The sequence below is a fragment of the Schistocerca nitens genome, chromosome 10 (genome assembly GCF_023898315.1).
Source record: "Schistocerca nitens isolate TAMUIC-IGC-003100 chromosome 10, iqSchNite1.1, whole genome shotgun sequence".
NCBI lineage: Eukaryota > Metazoa > Arthropoda > Insecta > Orthoptera > Acrididae > Schistocerca > Schistocerca nitens.
Genome location: NC_064623.1, coordinates 92,639,755 through 92,662,340, shown reverse-complemented (window position 1 = coordinate 92,662,340; position 22,586 = coordinate 92,639,755). Strand labels below are relative to the sequence as shown.

General features: G+C 40.9%; 2 protein-coding genes across 2 annotated transcripts in view; one reads left to right on the top strand and one right to left on the bottom strand.

Annotated features, from left to right (window-relative positions):
- Nucleotides 1–22,586, top strand: part of LOC126210611 (cuticle protein 6.4-like) — a 230,521-nt gene that overhangs the window by 53,289 nt on the left and 154,646 nt on the right. The window lies entirely within an intron of this gene.
- LOC126210606 (lipase 3-like) overlaps nt 19,646–22,586 on the bottom strand; it is a 56,889-nt gene continuing 53,948 nt past the window's right edge. Inside the window, exon 8 of the mRNA XM_049939896.1 lies at nt 19,646–19,928. Coding sequence (XP_049795853.1) covers nt 19,773–19,928 — 156 coding nt within the window. The 3' untranslated portion in view covers nt 19,646–19,772. The remainder of the gene's footprint in view (nt 19,929–22,586) is intronic.

Genomic DNA, 22,586 nt, shown 5'->3' with positions numbered 1-22,586 from the left:
ATAAATGTAAGGCTGCGAAAGGGGGTAAAAAGGATCACCGTGTCTGGCAGTCCCCAGGGCCATTCGGTCTGTGTGTTGCTGGATTTTCCGGCCCCTGTGACCGAGCGGTTCTAGACGCTTCAGTCCGGAACCGCGCAACCGCTACGGTCACAGGTTCGAATCCTGTCTCGGGCATGGATGTGTGTGATGTCCTTAGATTAGTTAGGTGTAAATAGTTCTAATTCTAGGGGACTGATGACCTCAGATGTTAAATCCCATAGTGCTTAGAGCCATTTAAACCATTTCTTTGTTGCTGAATTTGTTGGTGTTTCGCGGTGGACCGTACAACGTGCCTACAAGTCGTGGCGTAACACTCTTGGCCACTGTCCACGACGTCGAAATTGGATCTGAAAAACGTCCCGCCTAAGAGGGACTGGAGACGCATTTCACAGCTCGTGAATCAAAATCGCTTCCAAACGCGACAGGAACTGCCGCAGGCAGTCACCCAAGGTCCATCCCCAACTGCAAGCCGGAAGACACTGAGACGGGAACTGCATGAAATGAACATTTGCAGTCGCTCACCTCACAAGAGACCATTGCCCACTCAGTCACATAAAGACGACAGCAGCAAAGCTCACCGGTGTGAAGGACCATATGACTCGTTTTCTGAACAGTTCCCTACAATATTACATCTGTGCTTGCCTGTAAAATCACCTGACCAGAACCCCAAAGAAAATGCTGGAACACCCAGGATCCCCTCAATCTGGTGGAACTGCAAGATCAAATCCTCAGCGAGTGGCGTAACCAGGATGAACCTGCGCAACTCACTTCCTAACCGAACGCACAGCGATATCAACTCCAGGAGCGGAATTACACGATATCAAACGATGCTTGTAATGATTTCTCTAGGGCTGACTAAGCTTCTGTCCCGTGAGCTTAGAAACGCAGTGGGGACGGGATCATTAGGACTGGACAATAGATTAATGGTGTCATGTCAACTGGGAGGTTGAATGAAGTTTCTTGTTGCACCAGGTCGGTGTCCGTGTCGGAATACGCTGCTACGCAGGCAAACTGATGCACGAAACAAGCTGCGTGCAATGGACGTAGGCCAGCGGGGCATTGTTATGAAATCGGAGACACGTGTCTGCCCTGCCGTGGAACCTGTACCGTGAAACCTGTAGTCAGTGGACAACAGAAACCTTATCGTTGACCACCTGTATGCATACGTGCTTGTCTTCCCGGATGGGGATGGCTTCTTCCAGCTGGATAACACTCTGAGTCACAAGGAGAGGACAGTGCTGCTGTGGTTTGATGAGCATGATAGTGAGCTCACGTTGTTGTCTCGACCACGTAATTCGCCCGATATGAACAGGAAGCTATCTGGGACACTATAACACTGCAGATCCACGCCAAAAAACCACCGGATTGAAACTGAGCAACATGTACGCAGACAGCTGGTGCGACATGTCTGGAAACTTTCCAAGGTCTTTTTGTATGTCTGCGACGCGGAATCGATTCTGTACGGCATTCCACAGGGGGACCAATACCGCAAGTCGACATAATATTTTGGCCAGTCCGTATAAGCTCACACCATTTCATGATTGCTCTACTTCAATATAAGCTACACTGAGGTGACAGAAGTCATGGAATACCTTCTAATATCGTATTGGACCTTCTTCTCCTCGGTGTAGTGCAGCAACTTCAAAAAATGGTTCAAATGGCTCTGAGCACTATGGGACTTAACGTCTGAGGTCATCAGTCCCCTAGAACTTAGAACTACTTAAACCTAACTAACCTAAGAACATCACACACATCCATGCCTGAGGCAGGATTCGAACCTGCGACCGTAGCGGTCGCGCGGTTCCAGACTGTAGCACCTAGAATCGCTTGGCCACCACGGCCGGCGCAGCAACTTCACTTGACATGAACTCAACAAGTTTTTGGAAGTCCCCTGCAGAAACATTCAGGAATGCCGACTCTGTAGATGTCCACAACTTGCGAAAGTGTTTCCGGTGCAGCATTTTGTGCACGAACTGACCTCTCGATTATGTCCCACAAATGTTCGATGGGATCCATGTCGAGTGGTCTGGGTGGCCAAACCATTCGCTCGAACTGTGCAGGATGTTCCTTAAACCAATCACGAACAATTGTGACCTAGTTACACGGCACATCGTCATCTACAAAAACTACATCGGTTTTTGGGAACATGAAGTCCATGAATGACTGCAAATGGTCTTCAAGCAGCAAAGTATAGCCATTTTCAGCCAATGATCGGTTCAGTTGGACCACAGAACCCAGTCCATTCTATCTAAATACAGTCCACACCATTATGGAGACACTATCAGCTTGCTCAATGCCTTGTTCACAATGAGGTCCATGGTTTCGTGGGTCTGCGCCACACTCTAACCGTACCATCACCTCTTACCAAATGAAATCCAGATTCATCTGACCAGACCACGGTTTAGGTCCAGCCGATATGGTCACGTACCCGTGGAAAGAGATGCAGGTAATGTGGAGATGTTAGCAAAGGCACTCGTGTCGGTCGTCTGCTGGCATAACCAGTTAACGCCAAATTTCGCTGCACGTCGTATGTCCGAAATTCGCTTCTGCTGTTATTTCAAGCAGTGTTGCTTGTCTGTAAGCACTGACAACACTACGCAAACTCCACTGCTGGCATAACCAGTTAACGCCAAATTTCGCTGCACGGTGGTAAGGGGTTAGTTCGTCGTACGTCCAAAATTCGTTTCTGCTGTTATTTCAAGCAGTGTTGCTTGTCTGTAAGCACTGACAACACTACGCAAACTCCGCTGCTCTCGGTCGATAAGCGAAGGCCGTCGGCCACCGTGTTGTTGTAATGCCCGAGATACTCTCGGCACAGTCTTGACACTGTGTATCTCGGAATACTGAATACCCTAACGATTTCCGAAATGGAATGTCCCATGCCCCTAGCTCCAAATACCACTGTGCGTTCAAAGTCCTTTAAATCCAGTCGTCCGCCCCAAATCATGTTGGAAACATTTTCACGTGAATCACCTGAGTACAAATGACAGCTCCACCAATACACTGCCCTTTTATACCTTGTGTATATGATTCTATCGCCGTCTGTATATCTGCATACAGCTATCCCATGACTTTTGCAAAAAAATGGTTCAAATGGTTCTGAGCACTATGGGACTAATGATCAAACCAGATGTCCCACTTCCTCAGAATACAACTGCAGCCGTACCACTCGGCCTATGGCGTACTCACGACACACCACTGCCTTCTACTGTCTCTCCTCACCTTACGATTAGCAGAGCGCATCATCTCCCGCACATCTTGCAAAGCAGACATTGTCCAAGCAAGCCTCCAGGCGACACGGCATCTCTGATGACACTGCGCGCTTATAATTTCAAACAGTACAAAGGCGCTTAGCCGGCCGCGGTGGCCGAGCGGTTCTAGGCGCGTCAGTCCGGAACCGCGCGACTGCTACGGTTCAAGGTTCGAATCCTGCTTCGGGAATGGATGTGTGTGATGTCCTTAGGGACCGTAGCGGTCGCGCAGTTCCAGGCTGTAGCACCTAGAACTGCTCGGCCACTCTGGCCGGCCTGACTTTTGCAGCTTCACCTGATTCCCACACTGTGCAACTAGCTGAGAATTTGGGTTGGCTGTATAGCGTGGTTGTATACGCGAAGGTTAGTTAGGTTTAAGTAGTTCTAAGTCCTAGGGGACTGATGACCACAGCAGTTAAGTCCCATAGTGCTCAGAGCCATTTGAACCACAAAGGCGCTTACACTTTTACAACATCCAGATATTAGAGAAATGCCCATGAAGTTATCTACAGCCCTCTATCAGCCAATGAGACGTTCATGAAATAGCAGTTATTTATTACCGTTACAAAAATGGGGCAGTGTCTATTGACAGCAAAATTGTATAAGTACCGTAAATGAGAATGTCAGTGGTTTTCGTTGCAGGGAGTAAATGTAATTGCACTGAAGAGCCAAAGAAACTGGTACACCTCCCTAATATCATGTAAGGCCCCCTGAGAGCACGCAGAAGTGCCGCGACACGGCGTGGCATGAATTCGAATAATGTCTGAAATAGGGAATTGACACCGTGAATCATGCACGGCTGTCCATAAATACGTAACAGTATGAGGGGGTGGAGGTCTCTTCCGAACAGCACGTTGTAAGGCATCCCAGATATGCTCAATAATATTTTAAGTCTTGGGAGCTTGGTGGCCAGCGGAAGTGTTTCAACTCAGAAGAGTGTTGCTGGAGCCACTCTGTAGAAATTCTGGACTGTGGGGTATCGCATTGTCCTGCTGGAATTGCCGAAGTCCGTATGAATGCACAATGGATATGAATGGATGCAGGTCACCGGACAGGATGGTTACCTACGTGTCACCTGTCAGAGTCGTATCTTGACGTATCAGGTTTCCCGTATCACTCCAACTGCACACACCCCACACCATTATAGAGCCTCCATCAGCTTGGACAGTCCCTTGCTGACATGCAGCGTCCATGGATGTATGAGGTTGTCTCCATACCCCTAAACGTCCAACCGCTCGATACAACTTGAAACGAGACTGGCCCGACCAGGCTACATGTTTCCAGTCCAATGTCTGTGTTGACGAGCGCAGACGAGCCGTAAAGCTTTGTGTCGTACATTCATCAGGGGTACACGAGTGGGACTTCGGCTCCGAAAGCCCATATCGAAGATGTTACGTTGAACGGTTCGCACGCTGACACTTGGTGATGGCCCAGCATTGTAATCTTCAGCAGTTTTCAAAAGGGTTGCACTTCTGTCCCGTCCAACGATTCTCTTCAATCGTAGTTGATCCCTTTCTTACGCGATATTCTTCCTGCCGCAGCAGTGTCGTTGATTTGATGTTTTACCGGATTCCTTATATTCAGGGTACACTCGTGAAATGGTCGTACGGGAAAATCCCCACTTCAGCGCAACCTCGGAGATGATGTGTCCCATCTCTCGTGCGCCAACTATGACACCACCTTCAAGCTCACTAAAATCTGGATAACCAGCCATTGTAGTAGCAGTGTGATACTTGTTGTCTTGTACAGGCGTTGCCGACCGCAGCGCCGTATGCCGCCTGTTTATATATGTTTGTATTTGAATACGCATTCCTAGGCCAGTTTCTTTGGGACTTCAATGTAGCTTACGAGTTATCGTATTGTAAACATTGATAGCTGTTTGTTCCACCCTATTGCTTAAATTGTGTTGTACAGTATGTATAATGCAATTGCATTGCGACGGTCATGTCAGTTATTGTGTTGTAGCAGACACAGTGGACGTGCTTGGAAGATGGTACGTCCCAATGTGGAAAAAGCGAACGTTCTCATCGTTTATGGTGAAGGTAGAACAATACCGCTGGTTCGTCTATCGTGCACGCCCTAAGACGTTCTCATACATATGAACCAATTATTTGTGAACCTCTTCAATCAGTTACGTGCAAATGGTAGTGAATCGCCTAAGACATGTTACAGATCGAAAAGTGCGACTGGGAAGGAGGGCAAAATTAATGTTCTGGTTGCTGCAGCAGTAAATCTGCAAAGTAGTCATTTTGACCATAGGCTTTGAAACCACATTGGTTCTTTATGTGTCAGACGCTACAAAAGTACTGTATTCACCTTTGTTTGTCTTTTGTTTGCCCTAGCCATTGTCCAGTTTAACAACACAGACGTATTAACAGCGCGGGATTAGCCGAGCCGCCTGTGGCGCTGCAGTAATGGACTGTGCGGGTGGTCCAGGCGGAGGTTCCAGTCCTCCCTCGGGCATGGGTGTGTGTGTTTGTCCTTAGGATAATTTAGGTTCAGTAGTGTGTGAGCTTAGGGACTGATGACCTTAGCAGTTAAGTCCATTAAGATTTCACACACATTTTTGAACAGATGTATTAACATTTGTGTAGGCCTGCACAAACGCACGCATGTTTAATTCACATTCGTTTGAGCTACCATATGGAACAGCCAACTATCAGTACACCGTCCAACCTACGATAACTCGTAGACTGCTTGCACTAGGCTGCCGCAGAAACCAACGCTGACGTTCTAATGCACTCTGCTTTCCCTGTGGTACTGCCGGCAACAGGCATTGTTCCATTGAAATATTTGTATCTTTTTTAAATAAATACACATTATAAACCGATGTGTATGGGTGGCAAAGGCGGGCGACTGTCTACCATACCATCCAGTGAAATCCGCATACAATGGCGCCTTCCGTTTCCGAACTACACTACTGGCCATTAAAATTGCTACACCAAGAAGAAATGCGGATGATAAACCGGTATTCATTAGACAAATATATTATACTAGAACTGACATGTCATTACATTTTCACGCAGTTTGGACGGATAGATCCTAAGAAATCAGTAGCCAGAACAACCACCTCTGGCCGTAAAAACGGCCTTGATACGCCTAGGCATTGAGTCAGAGCTTGGATGGCGTGTACAGGTACAGCTGCCCATGCGGCTTCAACACAATACCACAGTTCATCAAGAGTAGTGACTGGCTTATTGTGACGAGCCAGTCGCTCGGCCACCATTGACCAGACTTTTCAGTTGGTGAGAGATCTGGAGAATGTGCTGGCCAGGGCAGCAGTCGAACATTTTCTGTATCCAGAAAGGCCCGTACAGGACCTGCAACATGCGGTCGTGCGTTCTCCTGCTGAAATGTAGGGGTTCGCAGGGATCGAATGAAGGGTAGTGCAACTGGTCCTAACACATCTGAAATGTAACGTCCACTGTTCAAAGTGCCGTCAGTGCGAACAAGAAGCGTCCGAGACGTGTAACCAATGGCACCCCATACCATCACGCCGGGTATTACTCTCCTGAACCCACCGATTCCATATTCTGCTAACAGTCATTGGATCTCGACCAACGCGAGCAGCAATGTCGCGATACGATAAACCGTAATCGCGATAGGTTACAATCCGACCTTTATTAAAGTCGGAACCGTGATGGTAGGCATTTCTCCTCCTTACACGAGGCATCACAACAACGTTTCACCAGGCAACGCAAGTCAACTGCTGTTTGTGTATGGGAAATCTGTTGGAAACTTTCCTCATGTCAGCACGTTGTAGGTGTCGCCACCGGCGCCAACCTTGTATGAATGCTCTGAAAAGCTAATTATTTGCATATCACAGCATCTTCTTCCTGTCGGTTAAATTTCGCGTGTGTAACACGTCATCTTCGTGTTGTAGCAATTTTAATGGCCAGTAGTGTATTTTCGGTGCAACTCTTGGTGATTCATCATGTACACAGGATGGTTCAGCTGCTCCTGTCGATGTCGTATTATGCAACCAATAATGTTGTATCTGGCCTTCAAAAACCAGTCGTGAGATTTTCATATTCTCTCGCTAGCTACTCGCAAACTATTGGCCCTAAAGAAAAAAATAAACAAAGTTCTTTTTTTAAAATTTAATGTAGTCAAATTTTGCACTGAGACATGTTTCCGATGGAGCCCACGGATTTCGAATTGTTGTTGTTGTGGTCTTCAGTCCTGAGACTCGTTTGATGCAGATCTCGATGCTGCTCTATCCTGTGCAAGCTTCTTCATCTCCCAGTACCTACTGCAACCTACATCCTTCTGAATCTGCTTAGTGTATTCATCTCTTGGTCTCCCTCTACGATTTTTACCCTCCACGCTGCCCTCCAATACTAAATTGGTGATCCCTTGATGCCTCAGAACATGTCCTACCAACCGATCCCTTATTCTGGTCACGTTGTGCCACAAACTTCTCTTCTCCCCAATCTTATTCAATACTTCCTCATTAGTTATGTGATCTACCCATCTAATCTTCAGCATTCTTCTGTAGCACCACATTTCGAAAGCTTCTATTCTCTTCTTGTCCAAACTATTTATCGTCCATGTTTCACTTCCATACATGGCTCCACTCCACACAAATACTTTCAGAAATGACTTCCTGACACTTAAATCTATACTCGATGTTAACAAATTTCTCTTCTTCAGAAACGCTTTCCTTGTTACTGCCAGTCTACATTTTATATCCTCTCTACTTCGACCATCATCAGTTATTGTTCTCCCCAAATAGCAAAACTCCTTTACTACTTTAAGTGCGCCGGCCGAAGTGGCCGTGCGGTTAAAGGCGCTGCAGTCTGAAACCGCAAGACCGCTACGGTCGCAGGTTCGAATCCTGCCTTGGGCATGGATGTTTGTGTTGTCCTTAGGTTAGTTAGGTTTAACTAGTTCTAAGTTCTAGGGGACTAATAACCTCAGCAGTTGAGTCCCATAGTGCTCAGAGCCATTTGAACCATTTACTTTAAGTGTCTCATTTCCTAATCTAATTCTCTCAGCATCACCCGACTTAATTCAACTACATTTCATTATCCTCGATTTGCCTTTGTTGATGTTCATCTTATATCCTCCTCTCAAGACAATGTCCATTCCGTTCAACTGCTCATCCAAGTCCTTTGCTGTCGCTGACAGAATTACAATGTCATCGGCGAACCTCAAAGTTTTTATTTCTTCTCCATGGATGTTAATACCTACTCCGAATTTTTCTTTTGTTTCCTTCACTGCTTGCTCAATATACAGATTGAATAACACCGGGGAGAAGCTACAACCCTGTCTCACTCCCTTCCCAAACACTGCTTCCCTTTCATGTCCCTCGACTCTGTCAAAAGCTTTCTCTAAGTCTACAAATGCTAAAACGTAGGTTTTCCCTTCCTTAATCTAGCTTCTAAGATAAGCCGTAGGTTCAGTATTGCCTCACGTTTTCCGATATTTCTACGGAATCCAAACTGATCTTCCCCGAGGTCGGCTTCTACTAGTTTTTCCATTCGTCTGTAAAGAATTGGCGTTAGTATTTTGCAGCTGTGACTTATTAAACTGATAGCTCGGTAATTTTCACATCTGTCAACACTTGCTTTCTTTGGGATTGGAATTATTATATTCTTCTTGAAGTCTGAGGGTATTTCGTCTGTCTCATACATCTTACTCACCAGATGGTAGAGTTTTGTCGGGACTGGCTCTCCCAAGGCCGTCTGTAGTTCCAATGGAATGTCGTCTACTATGGGGGCCTTGTTTCGACTCAGGTCTTTCAGTGCTCTGTCAAACTCTTCACGCAGTATCGTATCTCCCATTTCATCTTCATCTACATCCTCTTCCATTTCCATAATATTGTCCTCAAGTACATCGCCCTTGTATAGATCCTCTATATACTCCTTCCACCTTTCTGCTTTCCCTTATTTGCTTAGAACAGGGTTTCCATCTGAGCTCTTGATGTTCATACAAGTGGTTCTCTTTTTTCCAAAGGTCTCTTTAATTTTCCTGTAGGCAGTATCTATCTTACCCCTAGGGAGATAAGCCTCTACATCCTTACATTTTTCCTCCAGCCATCCCTGCTTAGCCATTTTGCACTTCCTGTCGATCTCATTTTTGAGACGTTTGTATTCCTTTTTTCTTGCTTCATTTACTGCATTTTTATATTTTCTCCTTTCATCAATTACATTCAATATTTCTTCTGTTACTCAAAGATTTCTACTAGCCCTCGTCTTTGTACCTACTTGATCCTCTGCTGCCTTCACTACTTCATTCCTCAAAGCTACCCATTCTTCTTCTACTGTATTTCTTTCCCCAATTCCTGTCAATTATTCCCTTATGCTCTCCCTGAAACTCTGTACAACCTCTGGTTCTTTCAGTTTATCCAGGTCCCATCTCCTTAAATTCCCACCTTTTTGCAGTTTCTTCAGTTTTAATCTACAGGTCATAACCAATAGATTGCCGTCAGAATCCACATCTGCCCCTGGAAATGTCTTACAATTTAAAACCTGGTTCCTAAATCTCTGTCTTACCATTATATAATCTATCTGAAACCTGTCAGTACCTCGAGGCTTCTTCCATGTATACAGCCTTCTTTTATGATTCTTGAACCAAGTGTTAGCTATGATTAAGTTGAGCTCTGTGCAAAATTCTACCAGGCGGCTTTTTCATTTCGTAGCCCAAATCCATATTCACCTACTACGTTTCCTTCTCTCCCTTTTCCTACTACCGAATTCCAGTCACCCATGACTATTACATTTTCGTCACCCTTCACAATCTGAATAATTTCTTTTATTTCATCATACATTTCTTCAATTTCTTCGTCATCTGCAGAGCTAGTTGGCATATAAACTTGTACTACTGTAGTAGGTGTGGGCTTCGTATCTATCTTGGCCATTTTACCTCCGGAATATTTTACCCAAGAGGACGCCATCATTATTTAATCATACAGTAAAGCTGCATGCCCTCGGGAAAAATTACGGCCGTAGTTTCCCCTTGCTTTCAGCTGTTCGCAGTACCAGCACAGCCAGGCCGTTTTGGTTAGTGTTACAGGGCCAGATTAGTCAATCATCCAGGCTATTGCCCCTGCAACTACTGAAAAGGCTGCTGCCCCTCTTCAGGAACCACGCATTTGTCTGGCCTCTCAACAGGTACCCCTCCGTTTTGGTTGCACCTACGGTACGGCTATCTGTATCGCTGAGGCACGCAAGCCTCCCCACCAACGGCAAGGTCCACGTACAAAAGTGAGCTTCAGACGCACTTCCACCCCCACACACATCCCTCACCAGTTGGGATATGTAGTGTGCTGTTAGTGGCACTCTCTCCTACGACTGTACAAAAATTCCCTACTTCCAGTACTAATCCGGATGTTCGATCTTTTTTAGTCTCTACTGAGTGGGCTATTACGTCACCAGTGTAATCGGCTACGTCGTTAACATTAGTAACATAAACGTGGCCGTGAGAGAAACGAAAGAGAAACGACATTACGTTGATAATTCGATCCAAAACTTAACCTTACAAGCTCAGTAGCTTTGTAGTCAGAAGGTACGACGAATACAACGATGTAGAACTTTATGCAGCTAAAATTCACAAAGTTGTTAGGTAAAATTTACACAAACGTCAATTTTTACAAATTTTTGGGTGCTCGACTACGTCGATGACTTACCGGCCAGCAATGAAGTACAAAAAAGGTCTAATGTGGGAAATACTTCGCACCCTCGCAGACTTTTGTACTGTGGTAAAAGGGGGTGGCACGAACAACACAACAGAAATCATAACGGGTGGAGGCAGAGTTTGGGAGTGGTGGTGCGTTTGCAGGTCACTTTTTTGTATTTTTTGTAATAATTCGAAAACTATGGCCTCTAGCGAAAACATGTGGCTGTAAAATGTTTAACTACTGTACTTTAAATTTCCTACAGAAATATACTGATCATTTTTCCGTAGCAGTAATACATTCGCGCTAGCGAGCGAGAGAATATGAAAGTATCGCGTGTGATTTTTAAATGCTATATGTAACTTTGTGGGTTGCATAAAACTACATCGGTAGGGGCAGGTGTATAACGCTGTATATGACCACCAAATCAAAAGTGGTGTCTGTTTGTTCAGACATGCCTGAAATGAGTATAAAGGACAGTGGACGATACATGTCTAGCCTGCAAAATAAACCAAAGGTTTATTTTGACTTTGACCTAGGTTTCGATATATCTAAAGATGTGTTCATAAGAAGGAGTGGGCCCTAAAAATGTACATAACCGGTTACAAAAATTATTTTTGAAAACATAACAAAACATCTACATCTAAATCTTCGTGATTACCCTGCAATTCACAGTAAAGTTCCTGACAGATGGTTCAATGAACCCTCTTCAAGCTGTCTCTCTACCGTTCCTGCAGCACGGGATAGCCGTGCGGTCTGAAGCGCCTCTTCACGGTTTTCGCGGCTGCCCCCGTCGGAGGTTCGAGTCCTCCCTGAGACATGGGTGTGTGCGTGTGTTGTCCTTAGTGTAAGGTACTTTAAGTTACATTAAGTAATGTGTAAGATGAGGGACCGATGACCTCAGCAGTGTGGTCCCATAAGATCTTTCCACAAATTTCCAAAAATTTCTACCGTTCCACTCTCGAGCGGCGCGCGGGAAAAAAAGAGCACTTACATTTTTCTGTGCGGGCCCTGATTTCTCTTATTTTATCGTGATGATCATTTCTCCCTACGTAGGTGGATGCCAACAGAATGTTTTCGCAGTCGGAGGAGAAAAGGGAGATTGGAGTTTCATGAGACGACCCCGTCGCAACGAAAAACGCCATTGTTTTAATGATTGCCACTCCAATTTACGTATCATGTTTGTGGCACTATCTTCCCTACTTCGCGATAATACAAATCAAGCTGCCGTTCTTTGAACTTTTTCGATCTCATCCGTCAGTTCCAACTGATGCGGATCCCACACCGCTCAGCAGTACTCCAGAATAGAGCAGACAAGCGTGGTGTAAGCAGTCTCTTTAGTAGATCTGCTGCACCTTTTATGTGTTCTGCCAATCAATCGCAGTCTTTGGTTTGCTCTACCCACAACATTATCTATATGATCGTTCGAATTTAGGTAATTTGTAATTGTAATCCCTGAGTATTTAGTTGAATATACAGTTTTCAGATTCGTGTGACTTCTCGCGTAATCGGATTTCTTTTACTAGACCGGCACTAGCATACCAGGACAATGGAAGACGCACACTAATAGAACCGTCATCCTAACTGTTATACTGAGACAAGTACCTTATATTAATTGCTTGTATGGACATCATCTATAGTAAAGGACATTGATTTTTTGGATGTCGCCCACCGCTTACAACAACTCTTTGTAGTATACAGTTAAGTATTTTCAGTCAACTTAATAGTAATAAAAACCGTTAAAACTATTTGATTGAATTGTTTTATAGCTATCCGAGAAAGCAGCATCGTTTAGGCACCCTGTAAGAAACGAGCGGGCAGGACCCCACAATTGAGGAACAATTACTGCAAGTAGATATAGCGTTTAAAGTTCTATGTGAAACAAATATTCACAGACTAACCTCATGATCAAGAAATTCAGAAACGCGTCAGATGAGTAATAAAGTCAAAAGAACTACTGATTATTACAAAAATGGTCTCCTGCCCGACTTTATGTCACACATATTATTGAAATTAAAATAGTCTTGAAAATGTTCAAATCCTTGGGACCGATACCTTGCCACTATTAGTAACAGGCAAAAATTGGCAAAATTATAAATTCTCGGAAGCTTAATTTTCTTTGTACAGAAATCTTAGTCCTTGAGTTCTACTCGGACCTTGCCAGTTTTTACGAATGTATTTGATGTGTGAACCTTCTGCCACAGTGGTACCGACGTTGCTCACCTCAGCTTCGTTGAAGCCACCGACGAGGAACATGATATATCGCAAGGAAAAAATTATTCCTTTTGTCATTTGTTATCCGAATGTCTGTCTGTCAGTCTGCAAAGACAACATTTTCTCAGGAATGGGTAGACTATCAAGGTCAAATTTATATCACGTACTAAGATCTACAGTCCCTTGGCAGTGCAAGAAGTTTAAGCTTCCAAGTCAATGCAAGCAAACGATGCGACCATTTACGTGACACATTTTGATACTAGCAAACTCCAGAATAAATGAAAAATTGCAAATTCAAATGCGAAATTATACAAAAAATCTTAAAACATTATAGAAAGTCTTGTAATTTCTGCGACCGATATCTTGTCAATATTGGTATCGATAACAGGTAAAAATCATCGGGATCCTCGATTCCAGGACGGATGTACTGTCTCTACACGTAACTAAATTCGCCCTTCTCAAACTTGAAGAATTTTTAAAAGTTTAATATCCTTTTATTTCCAAGATATGGAATTGAAATTTTAATTGTATATTTGTTTTGGTATAAAAACATTGTGTAGAAGTTTCTCTAGAGCTGCAAATGTCTGAATGTTTATCAGAAATGTTGCATCCACTGAAATTGGAAGCTACAACGTGGAAATTTTAATAGCAAGCTTTGTTTAGTTTAGATACATAGTGTGTAAGTTTCTGTAACGTCACATCAATATTTTGGAAGTTTTTAAACAACTGTAAATTTAGGCTTAGAATGTAGTACAATTTAACAGGTTATCTATCCTTCAGATATAAGTGATGATCTAGATATAACCCTAAATGGAATTGTAGCTAAACTACTGAAGAATCAGTCCAAATTCCTCAGAAGAGATCACTTAAACCATCCAAAAAATTTGGCAGACAGAAAATATTCCATTCGATCGGAAACGTGTACTAATTCATCCATTGCACAGAAAGGGAGAGAGATCAAATGTGAACAACTATACAAGCATTCGATTTTGTCGGTCACTTACAAAATTTTATTGACGTGTCTCTTAGAAAGGAAACAAGAACAACTGGAATATAAAATTTCGACCTAATAGATCATGCCCGTAACAGATATTTAATCTTAAAACTATTCTGAAAATTAAAGCAATCAGATCGAAACCAATAGTCTGCACATTCATTGACTTTACAAAAGCATATGATTCTACACATAAACAATCACTACGCAATATTCTAAAAGAATGCGGACTAGATACTAAAACTCGAAAACTGTTCTAACAAACACTGAGAGAAACTAAATCAAAAATTAAATTCATAGATGAGGTTTCGGAACCATTCTTAGTTGAAACACGAATAAGACAAGGAGACGATATCTCGCCACTATTATTCAGTATAGTTTTAGACGAAGTAACAAAAAAATGGGAAATGGAACTAAGAAAACAAATATTTTGGAAGTCAGTCGAACCAGAAAGAGGTCAAGGAGAACTGAACGTTCCACAGGTAGCGTTTGCAGATGACTTAGAGATTCTAACGGACAGTGAAGAAACAGCATCCCTCTCTGCCTCCCCCCCTCCCCAAGATAAATCGAAACCCTCAAAGAACGTGCGGAGAAGGTTGCCCTGCAAATCTCCTTTGAGAAGACTGAATTCATAGATGTTCCGAAACTTAAAACAAATTATGGTGATATCAAGAGAGTGAAACACTTAAAACATCTCGATGAAATTATTGAACCAACAGGATTTTGAAAAAGAGCACGAAAAAATAGCTTGCAGAAAATCAAGAAAGCGTTCGGACTTGTTCCAAATTTGTATAACAAAAAATGTCTGTCAAAGGGCACTAAAATAAGACACTACAACACAGTAATCAATCCGACAGTCACATATGCAACCGAGACACTCTCATTAAACCAAAGGCTACATTTACAAGAAATTAAGAAAGCAGAGAGAAAGATTATTAGAAAAATTCTGGGACAGTTCGATACAGACTGAAAACCATAGAGACAACAGAAAAAGTATCAAACATCGCAACTTTCGCCAGAAAAAGACGAATGAAGTTGTATGGTCACTGGAAAGATTACCTGGAAACAGATTATCTAAACGTCTACTTGACTGTGTGACATCACTTAATGCATAAATACCATGGGAAACTGACAAAAGTAAAAACTGACGTAACAAACGCATCAGACAGGGATGCATTCAGAAGCAAAATTGATAAGTGGAATTTTATCCAGAGATGAAGCCAAAATCATACCGACCGAAGTGGACCAAAGAAAGAAAAATGACCTTTAGGGAGAAAAATGAAGAAATATTGGGAAAGTGAGAAGAATCTCAAGAAAGATTGACGATCACCTGCTTATCGCTCTCCAGTGGAGACATTCACTAATAATAATAATAGTAATAATAATAATAATAATAATAATAAACCCCATGGAGGCCCGGGAAAAGAATAGGCCTCCGGTAGGTTCTGCCAGTCGTAAAAGGCGACGAAAAGAACAAACCACTAATAGGGCTAACCCCCCTTTTAGTATGATTAGTTGGTTCAGGACAGAACTAATGAAGCCTCGGACAAGCGCTGTCATGGTCGGGGACGACGCTTGAACCCTATGCCCGTCCACAATGGTAACGACACTGCTAGCCACATGGAAAATGATTTAAATCCAAATAGAGGTGTTTTGCAGGATATGCTTCCTGCAACCACCCTAGAAGGAAAACAAAGACAGAGGATGAGATGGTCAGATGAAGTTAACCGACACCTCATGTTCTGTTACTACCAAGCAACAAAATTAGGAACCACCACAACTGGATACAGATCACAAGTATACATAACATTTACTACCAGATAACCAGAATTAAAATTTTTAACAGAACAACGACTGGCTGATCAGATCCGTGTAATAATCAAAAATAACAGGATACCCCAGTCAGAATTAGAAAACATCAAACAACAAGTACAACAAATACTGGAATAAAATAATGCACAATCAGAAGAAGAAGAAAATACAGTAATGGACTCAAAAATCCCAGAGCAAACAAAGAAAGAACAACACCCATCAATTAAACAATCAGAGGAAAACGAAATCTTAAGACAGCCACCAGAACAAGCACAAATAGAACACAAAGTGACTCACATGTTAGATATAGAAGAAAAATTTCAGCTGATATATAAAGAATACAAAGACACAAATGCAGACATTAGACCATTCTTGCATAGACCACCAAATAACCCACAAGTCGAAACAACAATAACAACTATCAACACAATCATACACAACAAAATACATGAAAATAAAACTATGGAAGAGTTAGAACTACTGATTAATATAGGAGCACTCACTACACTAAATATACACACTAGGCTGAGATCAGATCCAACCAACACACAGAAGCATGGCAACACAGGCTACAGATCAGAACAGAAAAACTTAGAAAAGACATCAGACAGCTAACACAATTTATAAGAAATGAAATATCAGACAAAAAACAAAAAAGGTTAGGTAAAATCTCACAACAAGAAGCGATAGAGCAATTAGATGAAAAGAAGCAGAAATTACAAGCATTGGCCAAACGACTTAGAAGATACAAAAAAAGTGAAAATAGAAGGAAACAAAACCAAACATTCAACACAAACCAAAACAAATTTTACCAGACAATAGATAACACACACATTAAAATAGACAATCCACCAAACATAACAGACATGGAACACTTCTGGAGCAACATATGGTCAAACCCAGTACAACATAACAGACATGCACAGTGGATACAAACAGAAACAGACACATACAAGACGATACCACAAATGCCTGAAGTGATAATTTTGCAACATGAAGTTACCCAAGCAATTAATTCTATGCACAGTTGGAAAGCCCTTGGAAAAGATAAAATAGGAAATTTCTGGGTAAAGAAGATCACCTCAACACATTCACATCTAATTAAATTATTTAACAGTTACATTGCAAGACCCATACACAGTCCCTGATACACTTACACAAGGAATAACTTATCTGAAACCTAAAGATCAAGCAGACACAGCAAACCCAGCAAAATATCGCCCCATAACATGCCTACCAACAATATACAAAATATTAACTTTGGTCATTACATAGAAATTAATGACACGTACAACACAGAACAAAATTATAAATGAAGAACAAGGCTGCTGCAAAGGAGCACGAGGATGTAAAGAGCAACTTATAATAGATGCAGAGGTGACATATCAAGCTAAAACTAAACAAAGGTCGCTACACTATGCATACATTTATTACCAAAAAGCTTTTGATAGTGTACCTCACTCACGGTTACTACAGATATTGGAAATATACATAGTAGATCCTAAATTGATACAGTTCCTAAACATAGTAATGAAAAATTGGAAAACCACACTTAATATCCAAAGAAATTCAAATAACATCACATCGCAGCCAACACAGATTAAGCGTGGAATATACCAAGGAGACTCGTTAAGTCCTTTCTGGTTCTGCCTTGCTCTGAACCCACTATCCAACATGCTAAATAATACAAATTATGGATATAATATTACTGGAACATATCAACACAAAATCACACATTTGCTATACATGGATGATCTAAAACTACTGGCAGCAACAAATCAACAACTCAACCAATTACTAAAGATAACAGAATTATTCAGCAATGATATAAATATGGCTTCTGGAACAGACAAATGTAAGAAAAATAGCATAGTCAAGGAAAAACACACTAAACAGGAAGATTACATATTGGATAACCACAGCGACTGCATAGAAGAGATGGAAAGAACAATGCCTATAATTATCTAGGATACATACAAAAAATAGGAATAGATAATAAAAATATTAAAGAAGAACTAAAAGAAAAATATAGACAAAGACTAACAAAAATACTGAAAACAGAATTGACAGCAAGAAACAAGACAAAAGCTATAAATACATGCTATACCAATATTGACCTATTCATTTGGAGTAGTGAAATGGAGTAACACAGAACTAGAAGCACTCAATACACTTACACGATCACAATGCCACAAATATAGAATACATCACATACATTCAGCAACAGAAAGATTCACATTAAGCAGAAAGGAAGGAGGAAGGGGATTTATCGACATAAAAAAACCTACATTATGGACAGGTAGACAATCTAAGAAAATTCTTTATAGAACGAGCAGAAACTAGCAAAATACACAAAGCAACCACTCATATAAATACATCGGCTACACCATAGCAATTTCATAACCACTTGTACAACCCTTTAGATCACATAACATCAACAGATACAAAGAAAGTAAATTGGAAAAAGAAAACACTACATGGCAAGCACCCGTATCATCTAACACAGCCACACATTGATCAAGACGCATCCAACACATGGCTAAGAAAAGGCAATGTATACAGTGATACAGTGATATGGAAGGATTCATGATTGCAATACAGGATCAACCAATAAACACCAGATATTACAGCAAGGATATTATTAAAGATCCCAATACCACAACAGATAAATGCAGACTTTGCAAAAAAACAAATAGAAACAGTAGATCACATCACAAGCAGATGTACAATACTAGCAAATACAGAATACCCCAGAAGACATGACAATGTAGCAAAAATAATACATCAATAACTTGCCATACAACATAAACTAATAAAACTACACGTTCCCACATACAAGTATGCACCACAAAATATACTGGAGAATGATGAATACAAATTTTACTGGAACAGAACCATTATAACAGATAAAACAACACCACATAACAAACTTGACATCACACTCACCAATAAAAAGAAGAAATTAACACAACTAATAGAAATATCCATACTCAATACAACAAATATACAGAAGAAAAGAGGAGAAAAAATTGAAAAATACATCCAACTGGATGAGGAAGTCAAGGACATGTGGCATTAGGATAAAGTTGACATTATACCAATTATACTATCAACTACAGGTGTCATACCACGCAATATCCACCAGTACATCAACGCAATACAGCTACATCCAAACTTACATATACAACTACAGAAATCTGTAATTATTGATACATGTTCAATTACCCGAAAGTTCCTAAATGCAATGTAACATATACCGTACAGTTAAAAGGAAGTCACACTTGATCAAGGTCCGCATCACTTTCTATTTTTAACCAGACATAACGTCTGAGAAAGGAAAGAAATAATAATAATAATAATAATCCTAAATGGGAGAATTATTACAAATTTAAGTAGGCTAGAAGGGTGCTTTCCAAGCACATAGTTCGGTGCGCTGGTATGCAACAAGTGAATGTTCCGTTCACCGTCTGTGCTGGGGGCATATAAGCAGCCTCATTAGAGCATTCTGGGACACAGTGTGACAACTGTTCAGGTAGTGAGTATAAATTTGAGGCTACATATTTTCTCAAATTTGACAAGTTACCTAAAACTGGACAGTGCAGTGTATTGGAATGAATAAAGTTTATTTTGGAAGCACAGTTTCAAACAATCATGGCAGAAGAATATAATGAAAGCAACCATTATTTCAATTAACAATTAATTTTATTTTGGAAATTATTCACAATTTCTCACAAAACAAATGCTCCACACAAAAAGAGTTTCGAATTTCATTTTGGTAATACAATTTTTGCAATTAAAAGTAAGCTTGATGATGTAAAACTACTCACATACAGTAAGTTACATGTTATGGGAGATATCTGTTCATAAGGCTGATAACTTTATCGTAGACCAGCTCTTTGACGTGGATCGCCCACATGTAGTCGACGTGGTTGAAGGAGTCCTGACTCACGAGGAAGCGACCAATACAGTTCGGTAGTTCTTTGTACAGCCTGTCGACGTCCTGGAACAGAAGACAAAATCAAATTCCAGTGATGAACTTTTTGTTTATTTAACGTTAGGAAAAAGTGTGCAGATGAGCATGGAACTGGTGGAATGACGGTAGCGGCTGATATTACATGTGATGGAAAACATTATTTTTCTCATCCATACTTCTCTCATGTTACTGCATTTACTCTTTGATTCTTTTTCTTTGTTCCTTTTTACTTATTTCAGTTTGTTTACTTCTTTTCATTTCTTTTTCCTCTTTTTTCTTTTCTGTCTTCTCTTTTATTTCTTTTATTTCCTACCCACTTTTTGATTTTCCATTCAATCTTTCTGTGTTTCATTCCTGCTTTCTTTTCCCTCATTTTCTTCGTACTTTTCCTTTCTTTTCTTCTCTCCCTTAAATTCTATTTATTTCTCTCCCAGTCGTTATTTCTCTTTCTTTCTTTCTTTCTTTGCTTTTTCTTTCTGCCTCTCTCCCTTTTCCTGTTCTGCTTCTTCCTTCGAGTGGAGATTGTAGACTTTTAGCAGCTTCAGTTGTGCATCTGTAAATTTTTTCTTCATTTTCTTCTCACTTTTACATTCTTTTCTTCTCTCCCTTAAATTCCATTTATTTCTCTCTCTGTCTTTATTTCTCTTTCTTTCCCCAATAAAGATGCAACATGTGCGCTAGTAGCGAATTCTAGCGGGGTGGAAAGTAAATGTTTATACCATGGCAGAGTGGTAGATGTCAGCCTAGTACTGTGATAGAAACAGTTGGATAATAAAGATAAACGCTACGTTTTTCTTGTTCCTGAAATTATTTCAGAAGACAATGACTCTCAGTTGAGTGTGTATTTGTGGATGACTTGAATGAACTCAGTGATTGCTTTCTGATGTATTTTCCAGAAGAAGTTGATCAACACAAATGGAGCAAAGATCCTTTCAGTACACTCCTTTCATCAAACCTATAGTATTGAAGAACAATAGCAATTTGTTGATATTTCTTCAGACTCAATGTCGAAATCGAATTTTTTTTCGTTATCAGCGCTACATGTTCGTTGGATTGCCATACAGCCGTTGGTTTCAGTTATCATTATTCAAGTTTATGAGAACCTCTACACCTTCTACGTTAGGATTTCAGTTTAAGGCGGACGTTCATGAAATTGACCAAAATATGAATTTTCATTGTTATAAGAACTCTTGGACAATAATTTCCCAAGTTTCAATGATGAAATCGCGTCCGAAGTGCCGCTGAAAAATCAGTTGAAAATTTAGTTAGGGCAGAAAACAAGAAACCAGAATACTCTGAATACAAATCTGGAGGCTTCTGAAGAGATGATATAAGAAAAGAAGTTAGATTGAGTTTTGAACTGCATTTCCGATAAAATTTGTTTTTTTTTTAATTGTATGTATGTTCTCAGAATGTAGGAAAAGAGCCAGTGGCTGAGAAGGGAGCGAGACATGGTTGTAGCTTACTGTCAATGTTATTCCATCTGCACACTGAGTAAGCAGTGAAGAAAACCAAAGAAAAATTTCGAGTAGGAATTAGAGTTCAGGGGGAAGAAATAAAAACTTTTAGGTTTGCCTATGAAATTGCAATTCTGTCAGAGACAGCAAAGGACTTGGAAGAGCAGTTGAACCTAATGGACAGTATATTGAAAGCAGGACATAAGACGGACATCAACAAAGTAAAACAAAGACAATGCAATGTTGTAGAATTAAATCACATGATGCTAAGGGAACTAAATTAGAAAACGAGACCGTAGTAGGTGAGAGAGTAGTAGGTGAGTTTTGCCTTTTGGGTAGCAAAATACTGATGATGGCTGAAGCAGAGAGAGTATGAAATGGTAAGGAAAGTTTTTCTGAAGAAGAAACATTTGTTAACATCCAATATATATTTAGGTTCTAGGAAGTCTTTTCTGAAAGTATTTGTATGGAGTGTAGCCATGTATGGAAGTGAGACATGGACGATAAACAGGTTAGACAAGAGGAGAAAGAGGCTTTGGAAATGTGGTGCCACAGAAAAATGCTGATGATTTGTTGGATAGATCACATTATAGATGAGGAGATATTGAATATAGAAAAGAAATCAGTGGCACAAAAAGACTAGGAGAAGGGACTGGTTGATAGGACACATTCTGAGACATCAAGGGATCACAACTTTAGTATTTGAGGAAAGTGTGGGGTTTACAAATCGTAGAGGGAGACCAATTGTTGAATAGAGGAAGTAAATTCTGAAGGATGTATGTTGGAGCAGTTATTTGGATATGAAGAGGCTTGTACCAGATAGAGTAGCATGGAGAGCTGCATCAAACCTGCCTTTTGACTGAAGACCACAACAACAACATAAAACTCTAGAATAATAAATTTTTTACTTTCATTTCTATAAATGCAATAAATGTTGTATCAAGGCTAAATTTTGGAAGTCTGAGTGAGAGGTGGGCTGAGAGATGGGGCAAAGTGCTTGCATTTTGCATGTGTTTTGTATTACACTTACTGCATTACAAAAAAAGAAATTATTAAAATTCTCCCATTTGATACATTCAACAAACTTCATGTGGCAAACTTATTGTATGCAGAGAGAGTGAACACTGACTGCAGAAATCTCTTGAATAGTTTCTGGAGAAAAGGTAAATATATTATTGTTTGAAAATAAAAATTCCATATAGGGTGTTACAAAAAGGAACTGCCAAAC